Source organism: Daucus carota, chromosome 5 (assembly GCF_001625215.2).
Source record: "Daucus carota subsp. sativus chromosome 5, DH1 v3.0, whole genome shotgun sequence".
Taxonomy (NCBI): Eukaryota; Viridiplantae; Streptophyta; class Magnoliopsida; order Apiales; family Apiaceae; genus Daucus; species Daucus carota.
Window position 1 is genome coordinate 14,610,894 of NC_030385.2, and position 24,840 is coordinate 14,635,733.

At 44.2% G+C, this 24,840-nt stretch overlaps 2 protein-coding genes across 2 annotated transcripts; both read right to left on the minus strand.

Annotated features, from left to right (window-relative positions):
- Positions 1 to 8,570: 8,570 nt before the first annotated feature.
- Positions 8,571 to 11,150, minus strand: LOC108221387 (uncharacterized). Its single transcript, XM_064093844.1, has one exon. The coding sequence runs from the start codon at positions 11,148 to 11,150 to the stop codon at positions 8,571 to 8,573; it is 2,580 nt and encodes an 859-aa protein (XP_063949914.1).
- Positions 11,151 to 11,513: 363 nt separating this feature from the next.
- LOC108221388 (uncharacterized) lies at positions 11,514 to 12,428 on the minus strand. The gene has a single exon (XM_017395270.1). The coding sequence runs from the start codon at positions 12,426 to 12,428 to the stop codon at positions 11,514 to 11,516; it is 915 nt and encodes a 304-aa protein (XP_017250759.1).
- Between the last annotated feature and the right edge of the window lie 12,412 nt (positions 12,429 to 24,840).

Here is a 24,840-nt window from a genome sequence, read left to right on the forward strand (position 1 = left end):
CTAAGGATAGCTTCCCGCTTCCTCAAAGTGACCAATTGGTGGATTCCACAGCGGAGCATGCATTGTTAAGCTTCATGGATGCCTACTCGGGCTACAACCAAATCCCCATGTTCGAGCTAGATCAAACATACCTCCTTCATTACTGACAGGGGGCTCTATTGCTGTATTGGGATGCCGTTTGGTTTGCTGAATTCTAAGGCTACTTATCAAAGGCTGATTAACAAGATATTTAAGGACCAGATTGGGAAAGCAATGGAAGTATACGTGGATGACATGCTAGTCATATCAAAAGAGGCTCATGATCATGTAAAGCACCTATCGGAGATGTTTGACATACTAAGAGATTATAGGATGAAGCTGAATCCCCAAAAATGTGTATTCGGGGTTGAGTCCGGCAAGTTCCTGGGCTTCATTGTCAATCACAGGGGAATCGAAGCTAACCCTGCGAAAATCAAGGCCTTAATTGAAATGAGGTCGCCTAGGAACGTAAAAGAAGTGCAATGCCTTACAGGCCGGGTTGCCGCTTTAAACCGGTTTATCTCGAAGTCCACAGACAAATGTAGAGAATTCTTTGCAGCCATAAAAAAGGGGCAAAAATTTGAATGGACGACAGAATGCGAGGCTGCCTTCCTAAAGCTGAAGGAGCAACTTGGGAGCCCGCCGCTGTTGGCGAAACCAACGGGGGGTGAAGCCTTAATCCTTTACCCGAGTCCTCAATTAGCACCGTCCTGATCAAGGAGGAAGAGCAAGCCCAGCAGCCGGTATATTACGTGAGCAAGAGATTACTTGATGCTGAAACCCGCTACTCGAACATGGAGAAGTTAGCCTACGCATTGATTTTGGCTTCCTGTAAACCGAGGCCTTACTTCTAGGCTCACAAGATTGAAGTGCGAACATCCTTCCCTCTCAGACAAGTCTTACACAAGCCGGAAGCCTCTGGTAGAATCATTAAATGGGTAGTCGATCTAGGCCAATTTGATATAGAGTACAAGCCAAGAACCGCCATCAAGGAGCAAGCATTAGCTGACTTCATCCTGGAATTTCCACCCACTTTTCAAGTTGAAGGGATGGAATGTATACCTGAACCTCAGTCTCCAATAGCCATACTCGAGAATTGTTCCTCTTGATGGAACTTGTACGTCGATGGGGCTGTCAATAGAAATGGGATCGGGGCTGACATTGTCCTAGTTAGCCAGGAAGGCCATAAGCTGCAAAGCTCCATTCACTTCGACTTTAAAGCCACCAACAATGACGCGGAGTATGAAGCCCTAATAGCGGGGCTGAAGCTAGCCTTGGAGATGAAGGTGGAAAATATGAATGTTTACAATGATTCGATGTTGGTAGTCTGGCACATCCGGGGAGGCTTCCAAGCTAGGGGTCCCCGTACTGATCTCTACATGTGGTATGCCCAATAACTAATTGGGAAATTCAGGGAAATCAAGTTAGAGCAAATACCAAGGTCTGAGAACGCAAATGCAGATGCCCTGGCCAAGTTAGGCTCTCAGAGGGATGCACATATGCTTGGGGTGATCCCCCTCGAAATCCAATATCAGCCTAGCATCCCCAAGATTGAAGTCCCGGACGTTGAGGTTGAGGAATCTGACCTTTGGACAACCCCAATTCAGGAATACATACCCAACGGAACCCTGCCTGCAGATAAGGATGAGGCCAGAATATTGAGATACAAGGCAACCCAGTATGTAATTTATTATGGAGTTCTTTACAAAAGAGGGTTCAATCGACCCCTCCTTAGGTGTGTTGTTGGGATAAGATGTGAGTACATTATGCGCGAGGTGCATGAGGGAATTTGTGGGAATCACTCGGGGGGTGCCTCCCTCGCCCACAAAATTCTCCGTCAGGGCTACTACTGGCCTACCCTCTACAAAGATGCTCATGCCTTCGCCAAGGCCTGTGACAGATGCCAAAGGTTATCTAACACAAATAAGAACCCAGCGGTACCTCTAAAGACCTTGACAAGCCCCTAGCCGTTTGCTGTTTGGGGGATAGATCTGATCGGTGAATTGCTTAAGGGAAAAGGGGGTGTGAAATATGCAGTCGTGGCTGTAGACTACTTCACTAAATGGGCAAAAGCTGAACCCCTAGCTTCCATTACTGCAAGGAAGTTGGTAGACTTTGTTTATCGAGCAATCGTCTGTCGATACGGAGTTCCATATAAGCTCATATCAGACAATGGAAAGCAGTTCGATAGCAATGAAATGATAAACTTCTGTGAACACCTCGGGTAAAGAAAGGGTTTTCCGCGGTGTGCCATCCTCAGAGTAATGGTCAGACGGAGGCTGTAAACAAAATTATCAAGCACACCCTGAAGGCCAAACTAGAAGAGAAAAAGGGATGTTGGCCAGAAGAACTTCCAATGGTACCGTGGTCTTACAATACCACTCCAAAGTCTACCACCAGCGAAACCCCGTTTACCCTAACATACGGGTGTGAAGCCATGGTCCCCGTGGAAGTTGGAGCAGGGTCTTTTTGAAGGGATAACTATGACCCTGAGAATAATGAAGTCAACCACAGGCTCTACTTAGACCTAAACGAAGAAGTAAGGAATACGACTCAGTTGAAACTCGCTGCATATCAACAGAGGACCCGTAAATATTTTGATAAGAAAGTGAGGGCTTGACCCCTCAAAACAAGAGACCTGGTTCTAAGGAAAATGATGCCTAACATGAGTGTTCCTGCTCATGGGGCCTTCAGTGCAAAATGGGAAGACCCATACATCATAGAGACAGTGCTTTGGGAATGTAACTATCATCTTACAGAATGGATGGAAGACTCATACCACGGGCATGGAACGCCCAACACTTAAAGAGGTATTACCAGTAGCTTCACCAGGGTAGTATTTCTATAGTCTTCGGCTTTGGGTCAAGACAATAAAGGCGGTTTATTAGTTGTAATCACTATGCTTTTAGGAAAATTATCAGGCTACTATTTGATTTATTTGCTAGGATGCTCGGGGGGTGGTCTCTTCACACCCCCCAAAATTATGTTATGTCAACTTTTTACCATGTGATTAAATAAAATTTCGAAGTTTTCCGTTATGAAAATCTTGTATATGATTGCTTGCTTACCATGATTGTTAATTGAATGCTTCATGTATGCTTTAAAAAGTAATTAGGGTTTCAATTGCATCTAGTTCTCCACCATAATTGTAATTATGCTAAAGAACTCGGGGGGGGGGGGAGGTAGTAGGCATATCATTAATATTACTTGGCTTGAAATTCAAAAAATTGGAAATCGAAAATATTAAAACTTGGGAAACACAACTCAACAACTTGGCTGCACTAATTGGAAGGAAAGCTTATCAAAACTTTTAAGGTTTCAAGTTTTTCAAGCTTGCAAGGCTGCTGTTATGGAATAGAAAACGAGGGGTGAGCGATTCGTGCTTTGGACTGGTCTCGGTGCGAGATGCCTACATATCTTCTGCTTGGAGAAGAATCAAGTCCAAAACATAGTTCTAGTTATGAGGGGTAGAGCCTTTTATATAGGCACTTCGAAGTCAGAAGTCGGATGGAAGTACGATTCCATGTACCCGACTTCTTATCGAAGTATGCTTAGGAGCAAGAGGTAAGGTAGGACTCTTATCCTCGAGCGTTGACACTTATCTCAGACTCTCGAGAGTTTATCCACGGGAGTCAATCGTATCGTAGGATTTAACTTTATAGCTGCACCTTCATATGGGCCTCGAGCCCATATTACGATCCATGTATATCTGGTTCGGACCGTTATTGGGCCGAAGCGAGATTTAGCATGGTTAATCCAGCTATACGGGCCTTTACTGGATCAGGTCGTAACACTTACTTAATCCAATCCCTATCATTTGCCCCCCAACTTTCGACAAATATCGTAGTAATTTATCGAAAGTTTATAGAGGTTTCTGCATCGTACACCGTGTATTTTGTCGAATTTCTTACCAAGATAACGTTCTCGGGTGTTCCCGTATTTTTTAGAGGCTTAATTCTATTTTATCGGAATTTTTGTGATTTAATTCCAATTTTCTAGAATTTTTCGAGCCCTTTAGTAATTTTCAAAATATTTTTTGAGAATTAAATCTCAACTTTCTTGATTTTTCCCAAATTTTGAAATTTTTTCCATATGTTTTTCCAATTTTTTGGGAATATTCAGAATTTGACTAAAGAATTAAACAATTCTTTAATTGATCAATCACTCTTTGAGTGAGATGTGTCTCCTGGGCGTGCCTTGCCACGCCAAGGAGACGTGTATACTACCACGCCTAGGAGACATGTCTCCTGGGCGTGGTTGCACTAAGCCAGTCAAGGCTGGTTCGTGTGATGCTTCCTTGGCGTGCTTAGGGACGCCAAAGAGGCATGTTATGTGCCACGCCTAGGAGACATGTCTCCTGGGCGTGGAGGCATTAAGCCAGTCATGGCTGATGTCTTTGATGCTTCCTTGGTGTGCTTAGCCACGCCAAGGAGGCATGTTATCTACCACTCCTAGGAGATGTGTCTCCTGGGCGTGGATGGGTAATGCCTGTCCTGGCTCGTCAGGTTGATGATTCATTGGCGTGCTTGGGCACGCCAAGGAGGCTCGTTTGTTACCACGCCTAGGAGACATGTTCCCTAGGCGTGGATAAGGAAGTCTTGTCATGGCTTGTGTAGTTGATGCTTCCTTGGCGTGCTTTGGCACGCCAAGGAGGCATGTATCGTGTCACGCCAAGGAGGCATAATACTTCCTAGGCGCTGTCTAGCTGTCCTTGGTCATTGGTAGATTTCATGGTGCTTCCTTGGCGTGCTTCACCATGCCAAGGGGTCATGGTTTAGATCCACGCCTAGGTCATCATGCTTCCGGGGCGTGGGTTGCTGTTATCCTCTTTTGTTTTTCTTTAGTAAGCTGTTCCCTTGGCTTGGGTATTGCCGCCATGGAGGCAAAGGTTGGAACCACGCCAAGGTTAGCTCATTCTTTTTCGCTAGAATTATCATTTATCATTTATTTTTATGATAAACGGTGTTTTCGTTTAACAAGACAATGCGCCCTAGGCGTGGTTGACCACGCCAAGGAAACGTATTGCGTCCCTCGCGCAGAATACATTTTTTAGGGGCATTGTAGTGTTATATGTGGTGGGCCTTAGTCTATAAACTTGTCAGGCCTATATTGCGTATTATTCTTTTATTTTTTTTGTGAGTGTCTCTCGAGATTCTCGAGATCCTTCTAGAATAGGTTCGAATTTTCAAATTCGTGGGCTTCCCGCCTGTGACATGGCTCCGTGACCGGCCCAAAGCCCATTTTACCGGTTGTAACCTATTTATTTTAGGGTTTACCGGCAAGTGAACCGGTTGTGAGTTTTCTATATAATGTGTGACTTGAGACCTCATTTCTCATTTAACACAAGAGTTTCCAAGTTTAAGAGCTAAAATCCCTCCCAAACACTCCCAAACATTCTCTAGTTTCCTCTAGTTTTCCAACGAATTCTAAGGCATTTTTCCGGCGATTTTCGAGATTTTCCCAGTTTCCAGCCGATCTTCAAGGCTTTTTCCAGATTCCGGGCGATATCATAGATTTCCCAGAGTCCGACTAAACTTCATCTTCTTGCATCAATTTCTGGGTTTTTGAGTGTTCATCTGAAGAATAGCAATGGCGGATTCCTCATCTTCCCAGCAATCGCAGCTGTCTCAGCCTCCTGCGGCTCGTTCTCGCGTTAATCGAGGTAAAAAAATCCCTCGTTCACGCTAGCGTTTTTTCTCTTCGTGATCTACTTTTTGAGTTTGGCCAAGCATTTCCTAATTACTTCATTTAGATGCTTACAAGTACCCTTCTCAATATAAACAAAAAGATGTAGATATTATGGCCAAACTTTTTGGGATTGAACATCCTTATAGGGCCGAGGCCCCAGGCCCAAATGACCGGGCTTGGTACCCAAAGCCTGGTGCCATTAGGATCTATAAGGAAACCTTTTATGCGGGTTTTAGATTTCCATCCCCAATGTTCGTGTATAGGCTGTTGGCTGAGGCCCGGGTGTGTCCAACCCAACTCCAGCCTAATGGTTGGAGGTTTATCTACTGTTTTATGGTCAAGTGTAAGAAACACAACTTGGAGCCCCGCGTAGTAGTATTTATGTATCTTTTCAAATTTGTCAATGCCCCAAACGATGAAGGCTGGGTCAAGATCCAGTATCGAACATTGGGTCGTAGCATATTTGTTTCAGATTCGGCCCCTGATTCCCTCCCTAATTGGAAGAAGCAGTGGTTTTATCTATACATGGAGGGGGCCGACTGGGCCGATTATTTTTACTCAAACTTTAGTCGGGCCGAGGACAAGATAATAAGGTCCCTCAAGTTGGGGGTTGAAGAGGAGGCGGCTATTAGGATTTTAACGGGCGATAATCTTCATCATTGTTCGTTATTAATCTCCGAGGCATCGCTCCAATTACACGGGCTTAGTGATTTGGACCCTGAGGGTATGCCCCTTTACATCTTGTATATATATTTATTTTTATTTTTTACAATCGTATGGACTGGGCCTCTAACCTTTCATAATCTTACTTCGCCGCCCAAGTTGCTTTGGGGAGTATTTTCAAGAAGCGGGAAACCGCTGCAGACTAGGCCTTGCCAACGGAAATTTCTCGCACCAAGCGGCCCAGAAAAGAAGGGGGTACTGGGTCGGTGGAGAAGGTTCCAGCCTTTCTTTCTCCCCGGCCCACCGCCGTTGAAGAGGACACGGGTCCTTACGTGGTCCAATGGGGTCTGTTAAATAAAGACACTGTGGTGGGCGATTCTCGGGCTGCTGCAGAATGGTCAAAGAATGTGGTCACCTCTCGGGACCGGGCCTATGTGGTCGAATCATCCGAAGACCTCCAGATAGAGCTTTTGGGGGCCCAAGCCGTGGCTACGGTGAGCACAACTTCTATATGCTTTATTATTTCTGAGGATTCTTTACTTAGAAATTTTTCTCTTTTTAATCATGCTTTCACTGTGCAGGTTAACACCTACCTCTAGGCTGCCGTCCACAACTTGAAGGCGGTCAGGGCTGAGAAGGCGATCGTGATCGTTACCTCAAAGCTTCGACTGCCAACTTCGAGCAGTTTCGAAAAGTGGAGGCGGAGCTTGTGGCTGAGCAGGAGAAAGTCCGCACCCTGGAGGCGGAGTTGGCTAGGGTCAAGAAGGAGGCCATCGCTGACTACAAGGCGTCGCAGGAATTCGAAGATCTCCTCGTCGCCGAGTACGATGCTAGTTTCCCCGAGACCTTCAAGTCTTGCTGGGAACGGATTATTGAGGAACTCGGGACCCAAATCGAGGGGGTCACCTTGGAGCGATTCCCGGTTCCGAAACTTCAAGGGGAAGAGACATGCTCCCCTATGGAAGTCGAGAACCTCGGGGATTCGCACCCAGACGACTCTCAAGGTGAGGAGATTCCCTCCGAGGAACTCGTGATCGAGGATCCCAGTAAGGCTGCGGAGGACCTCGGGGCGAAGGCCCAAGACGCCCAAGCCCAAGATGCTGAGGCCCGGGACCAAGAAGCCCAAGATGCTGAGGCCCAAATTCTGGGGGAGAATCAGGCGGAGGAGGATATCTTCAACGATGGGCTCCCCTAGATTAGGCCCTTTTTCAGCCCTGCACGGCTTATTTTGTAATTATTTATTAACCGAATATTTGTACCATTCGGGGTTGACCTTTTATTAACTTATCTATTTTAGTTAATTTATGTTTCACATTTTGACTTATGCATATCGTGCGTTTATCATTCTGTACTTTGAATCTTTAGATCGACCTTTGAATGTTAGGTTGACCATACTTGTGAGCTCGAGTCTTAGAATAATCCTCAGGACTTTAACTTTAATTCATGAATCGGGATCAAATCAGAGTAATTCTTACTTAGAATTTTCAAACTCCAAATCGTCTGCTAATGATTACAGCTTGGGATTCTCATAATCATTCCCTAATGATTACGTTAAGTCCCTAACTTAGGATTTTCATAATCATGATGTTGACCCTTCAGGATTGGTCGACTTTTACTCGTCATATTTTTAACTTAGCATTTACTTGGTATCTTTTCTTAGCCTCAAAGCTCGTATTTATTTTCAGGATTTTTCTTCGCAAAGAAATAATAGGTAACTTAATAAAACCTGGAAACATCAAGGTAAAGAATCCTCCGGACTTTTATTAATATCATAGTAAAAGAGATAAACTACTTTCGAAATCAACTACATGGCAGTGGTCTACACGACCTTATTTTGGTAATAACTAATAGCTTCTAATACCATTGAGTAGATATCAAATATAATATATTTTTAAGTTGGTCGCATGCCAAATCCTGGGAACTTCAATTCCTTCGAGGGTCTGGAGCTTGTATGAGCCATGGCCTGTAACGGCCTTAACTTGATAGGGGCCTTCCCAATTTGGAGCCATCTTGCCCTTGGGGCCTACTCCAGAAGCTTTAATCTTTCTGAGCACCAGGTCTCCTTCTCGAAAGTATCGCTCTTTAACCCGTAGGTTGTAATAGTAGGAAGCTCGTTTCTGGTTTTCCACAATCTTAGCATGAGCTTCATCACGGATCTCATCAATCATGTCGAGTGCAAGTCTCATTCCTTCCTCATTGGCTTATGGCTCATACTGTTGGACCCTAGAGGAAGTGTGAGTGATTTCAAGTGGCACCACAGCCTCGGCCCTATAGGCTAAGTGAAAAGGGGTTGCCCCAGTTGAGGTTTTACAAGTCATTCGATACGCCCAAAGTATAGGGAGCAACTCTTCGGCCCACGATCCCTGGGCTTTCTCAACTCTCTTTTTCAGTCCATCTAGGATTATCCTGTTAGCCACCTCAGCCTGTCCGTTAGCTTGAGGATGAGCAACGGAGGTGAAACGTAACTCAATCGAGTAATCTTCACAATAACTTTTGAATTCAACATTATTGAACTGGGTTCCATTGTCTGTTACCATGACTCGAGGTATTCCATACCTGCATATAATGTTCTCCCACACAAACTGAGCAACTTGTTTGGTGGTTATTTTGGCCAGAGGTTTGGCCTCAATCCACTTAGTAAAATAGTCAATTGCTACCAACAAAAATTTTCTTTGTGTGCTAGCGAGGAGAAACGGTCCGAGGATGTCCATTCCCCACATTGTAAAAGGGATGGGAGTATTAATCGATGTCAGCATCTCAGGTGGTTGTCGCACTATTGGAGCGAATCTTTGGCAGCGATCACACTTTTTCACATAGTCTTGAGCATGTTTCAACATTTCTGGCCAATAAAACCCAAGGCGAGTGACCTTATGAGCCAATGCCCTTCCTCCCAGGTGTTGACTGCATACACCTTCATGAACTTCTCTAAGGGCTTCTCGAGCCTCCTCCGGCCTTAAGCATCTCAAGTAAGGGATTATAAATGACTTTCTGTATAAGATTCCCTCGATGAGCACATACTTAAGGGCCCTAACTTGCAACTTTCGCGCTTCATCGGTATTCGGCGGTAGGTGACCGTTTTCTAGATACAACTTAATCTCATTCATCCAGGCTGCCCCTGTATCTATGGAAGCGACTAATTTTGCTTCGATGCTCGGGGTTCTCAAAACCTGATAATAAACGCTTCCTGAGCACACCTCGTCATCAGAGGATGCGAATTGCGACAAGGCATTAGCCTTAGTGTTTTCCTCCCTTGGTACATATTCTACTAGGCACTCTTCAAATAGTACCATCTGGGTCTTCACAATCGTTAGATACTTCGACATAGCTTCCTCACGAGCTTCAAACTCACCATTCACTTGGAAGACTACAAGCTTTGAGTCGCCACAGACTTTCAAGTTCTTTACCCTCAAGGTTCTAGCCAAACCAAGTCCAGCTATCAATGCTTCATACTGAGCTTCTTTGTTAGTGGTCAGGAAATCCAGCTTAATAGCGTATTCCACAGTAAAACCATCAGGGCTTTGGAGCACAAGTCCTGCACCACTACCTTTTGTTTTTGAAGCCCCGTTAGAAAATAGCAGCCAGTACTCTTTAGGTTTCTCTTTCTTCGTGGGTTCTTCCACCTTGTCCTCCTGCCCCCCGACTTCCTGATTGCTAATGGTACATTCAACAAGGAAGTCAGCAAGAGCCTGAGCCTTAATCGCTGTCCGTGGCTTGTATCGAATATCAAATTCCCCGAGCTCAATTGCCCACTTGATTAGCCTTCCACTAGCTTTCGGGCTATGTATAACGTTACGAAGAGGTTGGTCCGTCAAGACTTCTATTTTGTGAGACTGAAAATATGGTCTCAACTTCCTTGAGGCCGTAATCATGGCCAAAGCAAACTTTTCGATCACCGAGTAATTGAGTTCCGCTCCATGCAAAACTTTGCTCACATAGTACACCGGTTTCTGAACTTTCAATTCCTCCCGAACTAATACAGCACTCAGTGCTTGTTCTGAAACAGCCAAGTATACATACAAGATCTCACCATCAATAGGTTTCGATAAGAGAGGTGGCTCTGCCATGTACTTTTTCAGTTCTTCAAAAGCTACTTGGCTCTCCTCTGTCCACTCGAAGTTCTTAACCTTCTTTAACGCTTTGAAGAAAGGTAAACATATGTCTCCCGACCTGGATACAAATCTTCCCAGGGCCGCGATCCTTCCTGTTATGTTCTGTACATCCCTTATACTCTTGGGTGGTTCCATGTCGAGGATAGCTTTTATTTTGTTAGGGTTGGCCTCAATACCGCGCTTGGAGACCATTACACCCAGGAACTTCCCGGAACCAACCCCAAAAGCACACTTGGCCGGGTTTAACATCATCTTATGCGTCCTCAAGACTTCAAAAGCCTCTTTCAAGTATTCTAGGTGATCCACTTTATTCAAGCTTTTCACCAACATATCATCAACGTATACTTCCATAGTCTTACCTATCAGATGTTTAAACATCTTGTTTGCCAGACGTTGGTATGTGGCTCCTGCATTCTTAAGTCCAAATGCCATAACCAAATAACAAAATACACCAAAGTCAGTGATGAATGATACCTTGGGTACGCCGTCCTTGTTCATCCGGATCTGATTATATCCACTGAACCCGTCCATGAAGCTTAGCATCTCATGACCAGCAGTGGCGTCTATTAGTGTATATATCCTTGGAAGAGGGAAACAATCCTTAGGGCAAGCATCATTCGGGTCGGTGAAGTCCACACACATCCTCCATTTTCCATTAGCTTTCTTGACCATGACGGGGTTAGCTAACCATTCTAGAAATTGAATTTCCTCAATAAACCCTGTTTCTAACTACTTATCGACCTCTTGTTTAATAGCTTCCTGCCTTTTAGGGGCGAAGTTTCTTTTCTTTTGCTTAATCGGTTTTCTATCAGGATTCACATTCAACTTGTGAGTCATAAATAAGGGATCGATACCTAGCATGTCGGCCCCTGTCCAAGCAAAAACATCACGGTTGTTCCTCAAGAATTTTACTAGTTCTTGCTTCAAGTTTTCCTGGAGTAATGTTCCAATATAGGTGACCTTTTCGGGTTCCTCAGTATATAATGGGATTGGAATCAAGTCCTCGGCAGGCTTGCCTCTTCTTTCTTCCTCTTCTCAGACATCAAGGTCCTCTATGGGCAGCACTTGCCCCCCAGTTCCTCCGGATCTCAGTTCTCCAACATAACAACTTCGGGCCATTTTTTGATCTCCCAATTCCTCTCCAATTCCGTTCCTAGTTGGGAATTTAATCTTCATGTGGTAAGTGGACGGAATTGCTTTAGAGGCGTGTATCCCAGTCCTTCCAAGGATGGCATTATAGGTTGATGAAGCTTTAACAACCAAGAAATTTAGCATACACGTGGCTTGCCTAGGTTCGGTACCCATAGTTACAGGTAGTTGGATCATGCCCTTGATCTTTGTTTCCACATTGTTGAAGCCATATATAGGCATATCCGAGGGTGTCAGTTGAGTATCAGAGTACCCCATCTTTTCATATGCATCATAGAACAAGATATCCACCGAGGCTCCATTATCTACAAGTCCTCTCTTTACAGACGAGTTTCCAATCACCAGTGTAATTACTAAAGGGTCGTCATGGGGGAATTTTACCTTCTCAAGGTCGACGTTGTCGAATGCCATTGCATAGTCAATTTTTGCCCGTTTCGGGGGTTCTCCAACTATGCTCATCACTTCCCTTGCATAAGCTTTTCTCGAATTATTGGAAGTGCCTGCAGCCGTAGGTCCTCCGAAGACCATGTTAATCACAGGCCCCCGAGGCTGAGTTCTTTTATCCTCGTTGTCTCTTCCTCGGCTGTCATTGTCTCGATGATTCTTATCTCCATCCTTTGTAAATTTAGACAACTTGCCTCTTCGGATCAAGAATTCGATTTCATCTTTCAACTGCCGGCAGTCATCGGTCTTATGCCCTATGTCCTTATGGAATCGACAATACAAATCTTTGTTTCGTTTCTCCGGATTGGTCCTTATAGGCTTCGGCCATTGAATACTCTCATCCTTTTCGATCTCCATCAGGATTTGACTCCTGGGGCATTGAGCCTAGCATATTCTGTGAACCTCGGTCCTAACTTCTTTTTAGCAGGCGACTTCTCATCATCATCCTTTTTGGCATATTTGTTCTCAGCGTTATACTCGGCATCGCTCCCACGTTTCTTGAAGTTGGTGTTCGGTCCTTGGTTATTCTGGGATTTTCTTAGGCTTTCCTACGCCTTAATATACTTCCCGGCTCTCTCTTGCAGGTCATTAATATTGTCAGGTGCCCTCTTGGCTAGAGACCGGCGAAAGTTGTCATCAGTGGTACCCTGCTGGAGTGCAATCATGGCTACCTTCTGATCTATGTCTGGGACTTTCAAGGCTTCTTTGGTAAAACGATTCATATACTCCAGGAGTGACTCGTTTTTACCTTGATGTAGATTCATTAGAGAGGCAGAGCTCTTAGCATGCGTTTTGCTTCCAACGAATTGCCCTATGAAAGCCCTGCTTAAGTCAGCAAAACAGGAAATAGAATTTGGGGGTAGGCGACTATACCAATGTTGAGCCATCCCGCTCAAGGTTTGAGGAAAAGCACGGCACTTGATTGCTTCCGTGACGGGTTGGAGCAATAGAGTGTTCATGAAGGTCCGAACGTGGTTAGCGGGATCACCTGTACCATCATAAGCTTTTATGGTTGGGAGCTTGAATTTTCTGGATATTCTTGCACCCATAATTTCCTGGGTGAAAGGTGGAATGGGGTTATCTGGATCGTCCGCGGGTAACAAGTGGATCTGATTCATGACGGTTTGACGAGGGTTTTCGTCCCTTGGTTCCGGAGGAGGTAATCTTGCCTGATCCCTTTTTAATCGTGCAATTTCTTCCTCATAAGCACGGATTCGGTCCTCATACGCTTGGTTCGTCGCTCCTCTGGGCTCATTAGTGTCCTGCCTATGGCGGCATCGACGATGTCGAATATGATCGGTATCTCTTCTCCTTCGAGGGGGGGTATCATGCTCTTGCTCCGATTCAGAGGAGTCGTAATCAGTTACATGCACATAGTCATCACCCGTGCCTCCACGAGTGGTTGTCGTGATAGTTGAGTAATGCGTGCCGGCGTCGGTAATGGTTGCAATTACTCGAGTCATTGGGGGCAGCGACCCAAAGGTCAGGGGAGCGGTGGTTTGAGCAATGGTCGTACCGAGCGGGAGGGAGGTAGTTACGGGGATCGATTCAGTCGAGACTCCAGTGGTGGTTCGACTGCGTGGAACATGGATTTCAGAACGTGGTCTGGTTGGGTTTGTCATGGTTGTTGCCTTCTTCCCACAGACGGCGCCAAATGTTATGGAAAAGAAAACGAGGGGTGAGCGATTCGTGCTTTGGACTGGTCTCGGTGCGAGATGCCTACGTATCTTCTGCTTGGAGAAGAATCAAGTCCAAAACGTAGTTCTAGTTATGAGGGGTAGGGCCCTTTATATAGGCACTTCGAAGTCAGAAGTCGGATGGAAGTACGATTCCATGTACCAGACTTCTTATCGAAGTATGCTTTGGAGCAAGAGGTAAGGTAGGACTCTTATCCTCGAGCGTTGACACTTATCTCAGACTCTCGAGAGTTTATCCACAGGAGTCAATCGCATCGTAGGATTTAATTTCGTAGCTGGACCTTCATATGGGCCTCGAGCCCATATTACGATCCATGTATATCTGGTTCGGACCATTATTGGGCTGAAGCGAGATTTAGCATGGTTAATCCAACTATACGGGCCTTTACTGGATCGGGTCGTAACACTTACTTAATCCAATCCCTATCAGCTACATTTATTGAAAGTATGGCTTATCAAAGCCCTTCAAGGTTTAAAGCCTATCAAGGCTTTCAAGGTTAAAGCCTATCAAGGCTTCCAAGGTTAAAGCTTATCAAAGCTTTCAAGGTTTCAAGCTTTCCAAGTTTGCAAGGCTGCATTTATTGGAAGTAGGGGTTATCAAAGCCCTTCAAGGTTTAAAGCCTATCAAGGCTTTCAAGGCTTAAAGCCTATCAAGGCTTCCAAGGTTAAAGCTTATCAAAGCTTTCAAGGTTACAAGCTTTCCAAGCTTGCAAGGCTGCATTTATTGGAAGTAGGGCTTATCAAAGCCCTTCAAGGTTTAAAGCCTATCAAGGCTTTCAATGTTCAAAGCCTATCTAGGCTTTCAAGGTTAAAGCCTATCAAGGCTTTCAAGGTTAAAGCCTATCAAGGCTTTCAAGGTTAAAGCTTATCAAAGCCTTTCGAGGTTTGGGCTTATCAAAGCCCTTCAAAGTTTGGGCTTATCAAAGCCCTTCAAGGTGCAAAATTTCTCGAAGCATCAAGGCTTACTTTGTGGAATTACATCAAGGCTTGCATTTGTGGAATTACATCAAGGCTTGCATTTGTGAAATTACATCAAGGCTTGCATTTGTGAAATTACATCAAGGCTCATATTTGTGGAATTACACCAAGGCTTATATTTGTGGAAGTACATCAAGGCTTACACTTGAGGACTACTTCAAGGCTTACGAGTGAGGATTACCCTTAAGGCTCACGCTCAAAGCTTTCTCTCAGGGCTTACGCTTGGGGCTTATGCGTGAGGCATCATTGACGAGCTCACATACAAACTGGGGTTTACAAGGTCTTAAGTGAGTTATTACCAAGTTCACTAGGGGGGTAAACCCCTCTAAGTCCTAAGATGGTCTTCTCCACTAGCGGCCCAAGTTAAAGCCAGGCTGAAATCCACTAAGCTACATACTACTTAGGGAAATTTAAAGACTCTTTACGCTATTGGAGATCGAGCATGATCGTGCCCCCATATATTCACGAAGCAAGCAGTACTTGGTGAACAAGGTCCCAAGGGTCACAACCCCCGGAAATTGAACTTACTGTGTTCTTAATATAAGGGTTACCCCTTACCCTCATTCTTTTTACCTGCATGGAAGGTCGGACGGCAAATATAACAATATTGAAAGAAATACAAGCAATTGACACAAAGCAGATGAGGAAATAGTGCGGTTGCAATAAAGTAAAAAGAAATGTGCAAGGCAAAATTCCTCCCCACACCAACAGGGGGAGGTCCCTTGGAATATCTAAAACAACTTGCGAGACTTTCCGAGGAGTCCGCACCCTCATCCAAAAAATATTCAATTCATGACGCAAGCATCACGCTGGAAAATTCATAGTTAAAAAATAAAAGTTTGATCCATAGACTGGGGGTAGAGTAATCAGGGGACAGCAGGAGAAGAGGAGGTCTTCTGAGCATCGTCTGCAGCCAGGACGCCGGAAGGAATCATATCCTGAGGAGGGGCTTCTCGCAAAGCATCATCGGGGGCCACAACATCCGTAGCCTCCGCGGGATCCCCATCAGAGGGCTTCGAGCTCTTCTCGGCAGCCTCTGTCCCGGCTTCGATCTTTCCGGAGCTTAGCGCATCCTCAGCCTTGGCCTCTTCTAAGGCAAGAGCAGCGTCGGAGCTGAGTTTAGCCCAATCGTTCTCCGGGAAGAACCGATAGGCGGACTTTACACGGCCCTTAACCCCGGCGGCAACCCCCGCCTCGAAGATCGCGGCCTCCCGCTCCTTCCTCCCGGCCTTCATAGTGGCAGCCGCATCCTGGAGGCTTTTCACCTGCAGCCCCAATTCCTGAACCTGCCGGCACAAGCCATCAACCTCCTCCTCGAGCCCCTTCCTCATTATCTCCTCCTTCTCCCTCACCTGCGAGGCCTTGACTTCCGCTTCTTTAAACTTGAGGTTAGCTTTTTGGAAGGCGTCCCTCTCTTTTATGGTGGAAGCCAGATCAGCCCTGCCCTGCTTCAGATCCGCCCTCATAGTCTCGTTAACCCGAGCAGTGTCAGCAACATGCTCGCCCATCTTGAGGTCGAGGAACAAGCTCTTGGCATTGGCCACCGCCTTGTCGCGGGTGGCCTCTGTCAGGGAAAGCTTATCCCACTCCCGAATGGTAGCCTCGGGGATCTGGTCGGAGAGCATCCGCTGGAAGAACTGGGTCTTCTGAGTGGAGGAGGATGCAGGAGAGCTACGTGTCAGGGTCAGCCTGGGCTTCTTGTTAGAGCGGCCCTCAACTGAAGACCCCGCCTCCGCCGCCTTGGAGGGGTCCCTCTTGCGGCCTCCGGAGGAAGCCTTCTTTTGCTCCAAGGAGGGAGTAGGCAACTGGGACACAGGCTTCGCAGCAATGGGGGCCTGGGAGCCGGAGGCCTCTCCGAAGAGGTCCTCGTACTTGGTGGATCGCTTCACGAACTTGAGGATGTTGGAGGCCATATCTGCAAGAATAGGAGACAAGGGAAACAGTCAGAAACTATACAATTCTTTACGGAAATATAAAAGGGTGCAAGCATGGTAGATGGCATAAAAGTTATAAAGCATGCACAATATATAACAAGAAATTTGCAGGAAACATAGCATCAACAGTAAACAAGTTCAGGGTTGTAAGCTGAGGAAAAACCTGGGCTTCCCGTCACCTCAACACATGCACCATGCCTCTCCAGATTCTCTGGAGTTAGCAGGCTGAAGCCATCACCCAGCTTGGTGGAAAGCCCTAGCACATGCTTGGCCATTTCCAGGGACTCTCCCGCCAAAGGGGTCTGCACTGGCATGTCTACAACAAATACGAATATAAGGAAATTAAACGGGAAGCCTAAAAAACTAAACCCACAATGGACAAAGGGAAAGTCCTTCCTGTAGACTGGGCAGTCGTAGCAATAAAGGAAGAGCTTTTGCCAGTCAAACATCGACTGGCGGTTGCCCCTGATACCCTTCTTATGGTGGGTATTGCATGCAGTAAGGTAGAAGAACCTCGGGGTCCTCCCAGTGAGCTTCAGCTGGAAAAACCAGCCCAACTCCAAGGCAGATATCCTCATCCCATGGTGGATGTCGTAGAGGATGTAGGGGCAAACCGCCATGTGGTAAAAGTTGGGGGTAAGCTGCATAGGGGAGACCTCATAGAAGTCCAGAACCTCCAAGATGAAGGGATGAAGGGGAAGAGACAACCCCAATCTGAAGAATTGGGAGGAGAGCACGGCATTGGGGTAGTTGGTGCCCGGCCTAAGAGTGTCGAAGCGGTGGCACCTCTCTCCAGGCTTCGGGATTACCAGAGTGCAATCGGGGTTGCAAGACTCCAGGAGGGATTGCAGCCTAGCTGGAGTCATGATGGAGTCCATGTGCTCACAGACCAGGACCAAAAGGCTCCACCATTTCGACGGAAGCCTCGGCCTCCCGCTCGAGCTCTTCAGGGTTCCATTCAAAGGCATCAGCAGTGGCGTCCACTGGGGAGTTTGGGGACTTATCCGCTTTGCTGGACTCAGAGGTGGTCTAGTTGAGCTCCTTCACCACTGAGCTGTGCTTGGAGCGGGTCCTGGAGCTAACCCCCAGAAGTGGCTGAACAGGGTGAGGATCTGAGCTCAAAGAGGACCCCGTGTCAACCACGACAACGGGAGCCTTGCTGGTAGCAGATTGGGAAGAATGAGAAGACATGGATCCTTGAGATATCTACAAGAGGAAAGGATGGGGCTAACAAAGAATTCAACGAGGGCCGAAGAGGCTGGAAAGAAAAAGAAGGAAAAAGAAAAAAGGGTCTATGGAAGGCTAGGCTGCAGGTATGAAGCCCTATAAGTACGGAGTAGTTAGGAAGGGGCTTCAGTTGAAGCCCTAGAGTATAAAGGGACGGTCTCCTCCAAAGGGGATGATAGGGGCTATCGGTGACGGTTCGTTTTTCTCTGTCTATCGGTGGGAAGCCTGGAAAGGTACCCATAGCGGGAAGCCCGATTCTAACCCAAACCTAAACTACAACAATCAACATTCAATCGTTACTCTAAACTACAAGCTAAACAAGTACAGCAAATAAATCACACAATAATGCATTCAAGGCAGATAAGAAATACGAAAGGGGTATCGATCGCAAAAGAGGGGTTTCCCCCCAGAGGTGATGGGGAACCTAGGGTTTGCTGTCTAAGGTTACAATCGAGGCTTCAAACCGACACAGTGTCAAAGCAACACCGAGGGCGATAACCCAGTTGGGAAACAAACAGAGCCTAATCGGAGTCAATTAAAGCTGGTGGTGTGTGTACATTCAAGAAACGGGTGTGTATAGTCGATTACAAGAGCATACAGAGTAGATTAGCAGTTTAATTTATCACAATAATCTCAAGCAAGGCAAATATGGGTGTGTGCACGCATGCCGAGGTGAACAGTCGAAAAGTAAATAACGATAATCAAGCATGGATCATATAAGCATTTAGCCACAAACATGGTGCAAATATAAAGGAAAAATAGAGATGAGGGCTCGAAGAGAGCATACCTTTGATCGGAAGTTGGAAGCGGAAACAGAGAAGTAAGCGTCGGGGAAGAAGAACATATGGCGTCTGGGAGTGCTTTGGTTGAAAGAGGGAGAGTAGGTGAAGAGTTTGGAGTTAAAGAAAAGAAGAGTGAGGCTTGACGTGTGTGTATATATAGCAGGTGGAAGTGGGGCACAGCAGCGACAGGTGGCGCGTTGTAGCTAGCTTGGCGAGGAGATGGCTTTGATGAGCCAGGGGTTCCCGAGGTCTAGGTGGGTGGCTGAAGAGGTAGAGGCGTGATAGGCCTCTACGACTGCACCACCTATTTAGGGGTTTTTTGTTGCAATTCAAATCAATTTGAATTTAAATTAAGCCCCGAAATATTTGGGATTAGCCTTATCTCAAGGTGTTGCAAGACACGCGGGAAACTGAAAAGGCGGGACTAAGATTACGGAAGCTCAAGCAAAATTTTGGAAATAATTTTAATTATTTTGGGAAATTATGTTCGAGGCTTACGGTGGTTGCAGTGAATTAATATATAATGTAATTGGTTTTATAATTATGTGGGAGGTATTTCTGAATTGTTTCTTGTTTCTTACACCGGGGTACGCCCACGTAAGCTTAGAAATAATTACGATTAACCCCTAACATAATTCAAGGGCTTGCAGCTGGATAATTGAGGGCTACCGTTATTAGGTTCCTCTCGTATTTAATACTTCAAGGAACCGGGGGGTAGTTGTTGGGCCGTAAAATCTCCCTGGGCTTATTTTATAGACCATCATAGTATCTGGGCTTTATTTGGGCCTACTGGAGTCAATTAGCAAGTAGTAGTGGGCTTCACCATGGCTGGGTGAACCATTGAAGGCATACAAGGAGGTATACGGACTTGCATTGGAAACATAATGGAGGCTGCTATCAGAATGGGGTTGCACCTGAAGGCGCTTTAGGGGTTACCTCTGCTAGGGGTTACCACTGGGTGCATCATGGCTTGCAGCTACGGGGCTGTAGTTTGGGGATGCCGCTGGCAGGGCTTCCGCCGCCTGGGCAGAACGGCAGGCAGACTCCAAGCAGGACTCTTCTTCCTTGTTTCTAGGAGGACGAGTTGGAAGTATATTGGGAGTATATCAGCTATCATTTGTCTACGAATTAAGGAATAAATACATCTATTATGAGGATAATTATAATCGGGTGAGATAATTCATGAATATTTGGATATTTATTGAAGATGAAAGCTTCAAGTGACCTACTTGGAGAGGGATGCCCCTAGATAATTACAAGAGAAAGTTGTTTTATCCTAAACTAGAGGGGATAAGAGCTTATCTCTTCAGAGTCCTAAATCGAGAACTACGTGAGCTTGATCCCTATAAATAGGGATGTAGGCACCTTGCAAAAGGGATTCGGATTCATTACTCACGAGTTCTACACTGTTAGATATAATTGATGATTACTAATGTTCTTAAAGTTTGTTTTAGAACAGGAATCATCAGAGTTTAATCTGGAAGCTGATCAGAGTTTAGTAAAGTCTGACAGAGTTTGATAAAGACTGATCAGAGTTTACATAGTCAAGACTCGTCAGAGTTTACACGTGGAAAGAGCTCAGAAGCGGATATACTTCAATCTTCACTTTCTCTGATCACATCAATTCTGATTCCTGATGAGGATAATGTCAAAACGGGGGAGAGAGTAGCTAAAGTCAAATGCAAGTCTACTACTCAAACTCTGAAGAGAAAGAAGAAGGATGATGATGATGATGATGATGTTGATGATTTCACAAAGCACAAAAGATTTCAAGCAGGGACTGGTGGAAGAGTTTCAAACTCTGACAGTCAGAAACAGTCTAAGCAAAGCACAAAGTCTGCTCCAACACATAATTTCACATCTGGATCTAAGCAAAGACCAGTGACTGGATCAGACAAACCCATGACTGATGAAGAGCTTGCTAGATTGATTTTTGAACAATAAAATCCAGAAGCCAATTTGGATTTGGAGTTGATTGCTGCAGAAGAAGCTGAGCTGAAGAAAGAACATGTTGAAGCTATAAACTCTGGAAAGATCCAAAAGCCTGCAAAATCAACTGCCAAACCAAAGGAAAAGGGGATACTGATCAAGGAAGCCACTGTTGCTGATCAGAGTTTGTCTGTCAAAAAGATATACTCTGAGGATGAGTATACATCTAAAGGCAAAAGCAAAGTGGATGAACATCTTGAGAGAGGATTCACTCCAAAGAAATCTACAACCTCTGACAAAGATCAAGTTGTAAAGGAAAAGAAATCAGAAGCTGCAATCTCTGACAAAGCTCATGTTGCAGAACATCAAAAAGAAAGATTAACCTCTGACATAGCTCAAGTTAATAAGGATGCAAAGAAAGACACAACCTCTGACAAAGCTCAAGCTATGTTCAAACCAACAACTACTCCACTGGCTGGATTTGCAAAGCCTACTCTGATGACTGAGATAAGCTTTGAAAAGGGCTCAATTCAACCAATCTCTCATCGTAAGGCAGGAAGAGATAAAGGAGGGCTGGGATCCAAATATGAAAAATTTGATCAGAGTATAGGATCAAGACCAGATGACCCCTCATCTCTCTGTGCTCCCAAGACTGGAGTATTGCAAGACAAAATGGACAAACTTGATTCAGTCCAGTTGGTGAAGAATGACAGAGGAGATAATATTCTTATCTACTTCATGTCTGATGGAACAGTGTTTAGAGTTCTTGAAGCAGATCTCTATGCTAAACACTGGGAGGAATTGAGATATGTCTCACACATATTTCTTGTAAAGAACAAGTCATGCCAACACATCTCCAATCTGCTCAAAGATCAAATCAGAAGAAAGATGGGTATTACAGGAAACAAGAATGCTGGACCTTTCATTCCTAAATACCTCAATCATAAGGGACAGCTGGTTGAGATGAAGAAAAATTCAGCAAAGATTGAAACAATAGGTGGAATCAGAACTCTTGCTTTTAATGAAGAGTCTGATAAAGCTTACAATATCAGGCTGGATAGAGACTTGAAGAAGAACAAGATTTATGATCTCAGAGCTGCAATTTATCAAACTGGAGTTTTAGATCCAGAGCTGAGAGAGATCAAGAGACAAATGATTACAGTACTTGAAGAAGCTGAAAGAGAACTCCTCAGAGGGTATCTACAGACAACAAATGGTGTCTATGCAGCTAAGGAGTAAAGTATCTGTAAGTTTTAAAAGTTTTCTGTTATATAGTTAAACTCTGTTGCATTTGACTTAAATGTTTTGACATCATCAATTATCTGTTAACTTGCACATAACATATTTATGCACAAGTTGGGGGAGATTGTTAGATATAATTGATGATTACTAATGTTCTTAAAGTTTGTTTTAGAACAGGAATCATCAGAGTTTAATCTGGAAGCTGATCAGAGTTTAGTAAAGTCTGACAGAGTTTGATAAAGACTGATCAGAGTTTACATAGTCAAGACTCGTCAGAGTTTACACGTGGAAAGAGCTCAGAAGCGGATATACTTCAAGGAAGGATAGAAGCGGAGGAGTGATTTACTGGCTATGGAAACTAAACAGAAAACTGGAGCAATCTTTGATTGATAGAATTTATAGCAGATTTATAGGATATCAAATCAGAGATTGATTTTGTAACTGTGTCTATATAAACACAGATTAGGGTTACTCTATATGAGTTGAGTTATCGAGTACATTGTGAAGAACCCTAGCAGCTCTTAGTGATACAATATAAATCACTGAGAGAGTTTTTGTAACCATAAAAAGCTTTGTGAATATAAGAGTTTATTGATTCCAATTTCTCATATTGTCTTACTGTGTTACAGATTGTGATCACTATATCATATTATATAGTGAGTTTATAGGACCTAACAAGTGGTATCAGAGCCAGCTCTGTTAAGATTACTACAGTGAGATCTTAATCACAATCATGTCTGAAAAATCACAAGCTTCATCCTTTAGAGTTCCAATCCTTAAGGCATCTGAATATCCAGTCTGGAAAGAGAGAATGATAATATTCTTAGACTCTGTTGATCCAGAATACCTTGACAGGATCTTTGATGGACCACATATGCCCACCAAGCTCTCTGTTGGGCTTGCTGATGAACCTCAGAAGATGGTTCCAAAAGAAAAGAAAGATTATACCCCTGAGGACATCCTGTCAATTGGTAAAGACTCCAAGGTGAAACACCTTCTGCACAGTGCCCTTGACAATGCAATGTCTAATAGGGTGATTGGGTGCAAAACTGCTAAACAAATCTGGGATGCTCTGGAAACCAGATGTCAAGGAACTCAGGCCATAAAGAAATTGGCCTACAAAAAGTTCAACAAAGGCAAAAGTTTTTCAAGGAAAGACAGAAACTCTGACAGAGTTTATGATAAGAAGAACTTCAAGAAGAATGAGGGCAAGGAAGGGAAAGCTGGAAAAGCTGACAAGTATACCTGTTTCAACTGTGGTGAAAAGGGTCACTTTGCATCTGAATGCAAGAAAGCCAAGAAGGAAAAAGAAAAAGCCTTTATCACCAAGAAAGGAAACTGGACAGATACATCTGATTCAGAAGAAGAAGTCAATTATGCTCTGATGGCAAACACTGACAACAACTCTGAATCTACTGCAAAGGTACCTCATTCTACTCTTGCCTTTGATACTGAAGATATAACTGAGTTAAGATTGTTTCTTAAAACTTTGCATACCAGCTTTAGAGATCAGACTTTAGAAAATGAAAGATTAAAATCTGAAACTCTAAGTGTAAAGAAAAGGAATGATTATCTAGAAAAAGAATTAGTTCAGATGTTGGAAGTTCAGAAAGAAAGAGATGATGCTGTCATTGTCAAAGATGAATTATTAAAGAGGTATGCATCTCTTCAATCAGAACTTGCTAAGGAAAGGGAAATCATTAAGACATGGACTAATTCAGGCAAAACTACTCAGGATATCTTAGGTAGTGGAAACTGGAAGAAGGGACTAGGTTACACTGATAACTCAGAAGCTGAGTCATCAAAAACAGAGTTTGTTAAAACTCAAAAACCTAAGGTTAAACCTGTTAAATTTGTTGTTGAATCCTCTAAGTCTAAACAGAATAGACCAAAATCAGAGATTAACAACAATTTAAAATCTGATAAGCCCAAACAGGTTAACATAGGACTGATGACTCAGAAACAGCTTAAACATAAGCTTAAAGAGGTAAAGTCTGATGACAAAAACAAGGAGCCTAGGAAAAATAGAAATGGCAAGATTGGTATAGACAAGAGTAACAACTACATGCCTGTTCCAAATGCACCTAGGAAGACATGCCATAACTGTGGGAATACTAATCATCTTGCTAATTTTTGCAGGAAGAACAAGGACATTAACTCCTTACCTACAAAGTCTGGAGTTAGAAAAAGTAGTATTAGATATAAACCACAAGATCCATGTTTTCATTGTGGTAGTTTATGGCATTCAATCTATACTTGCAAAGAATATCATAGTTTGTATTATGATTATTATCAATTGAAACCTTCTTTAAAGGTTAATAAAAGCTCTGCAAGTACAAACTCTGTTTCTAGTACAAACTCTGTTGCAAAGTCTGTTAGCTCAAACTCTGATAATAATAAATATTCCGCTGCAAAAGCTAACAAACTTAATAAGGCCAAGGGATCCAAGCAAGTCTGGGTCCTTAAAACTAACAATTAGTGGTCTTTGTGATTGCAGGGCAACAGGAAGAATATTCTAGTCTTGGACAGTGGATGTTCAGGACACATGACTGGAAATAAGGCCCTGCTGTTAGAGTTTGTGGAAAAGGCTGGCCCAAGTGTTTCTTATGGAGATGGCAACATAGGAAGGACTCTGGGATATGGCAACATCAATCTTGGAAATGTCATCATATCGAATGTAGCTCTTGTTCAAGGGCTAAAACACAATTTACTCTCTGTCAGTCAAATCTGTGACAGAGGATATCATGTTGATTTCTATGGAGAACACAGTGAGATAGTAAGCAAGTCAACAGGCAAGGTGGCAGTGATTGCTCACAGACATGGAAATATTTATGAAATCCACCTGCCTACAAACTCTGAAGGAAAAGCAATTTGCTTATCTACAAGAATCTCTGCAGAAGAAAGTTGGAAGTGGCATAAGAAGCTCTCACATCTGAATTTCAACTCTATAAATGAGCTTATAAAGAAAAAGCTTGTGAGA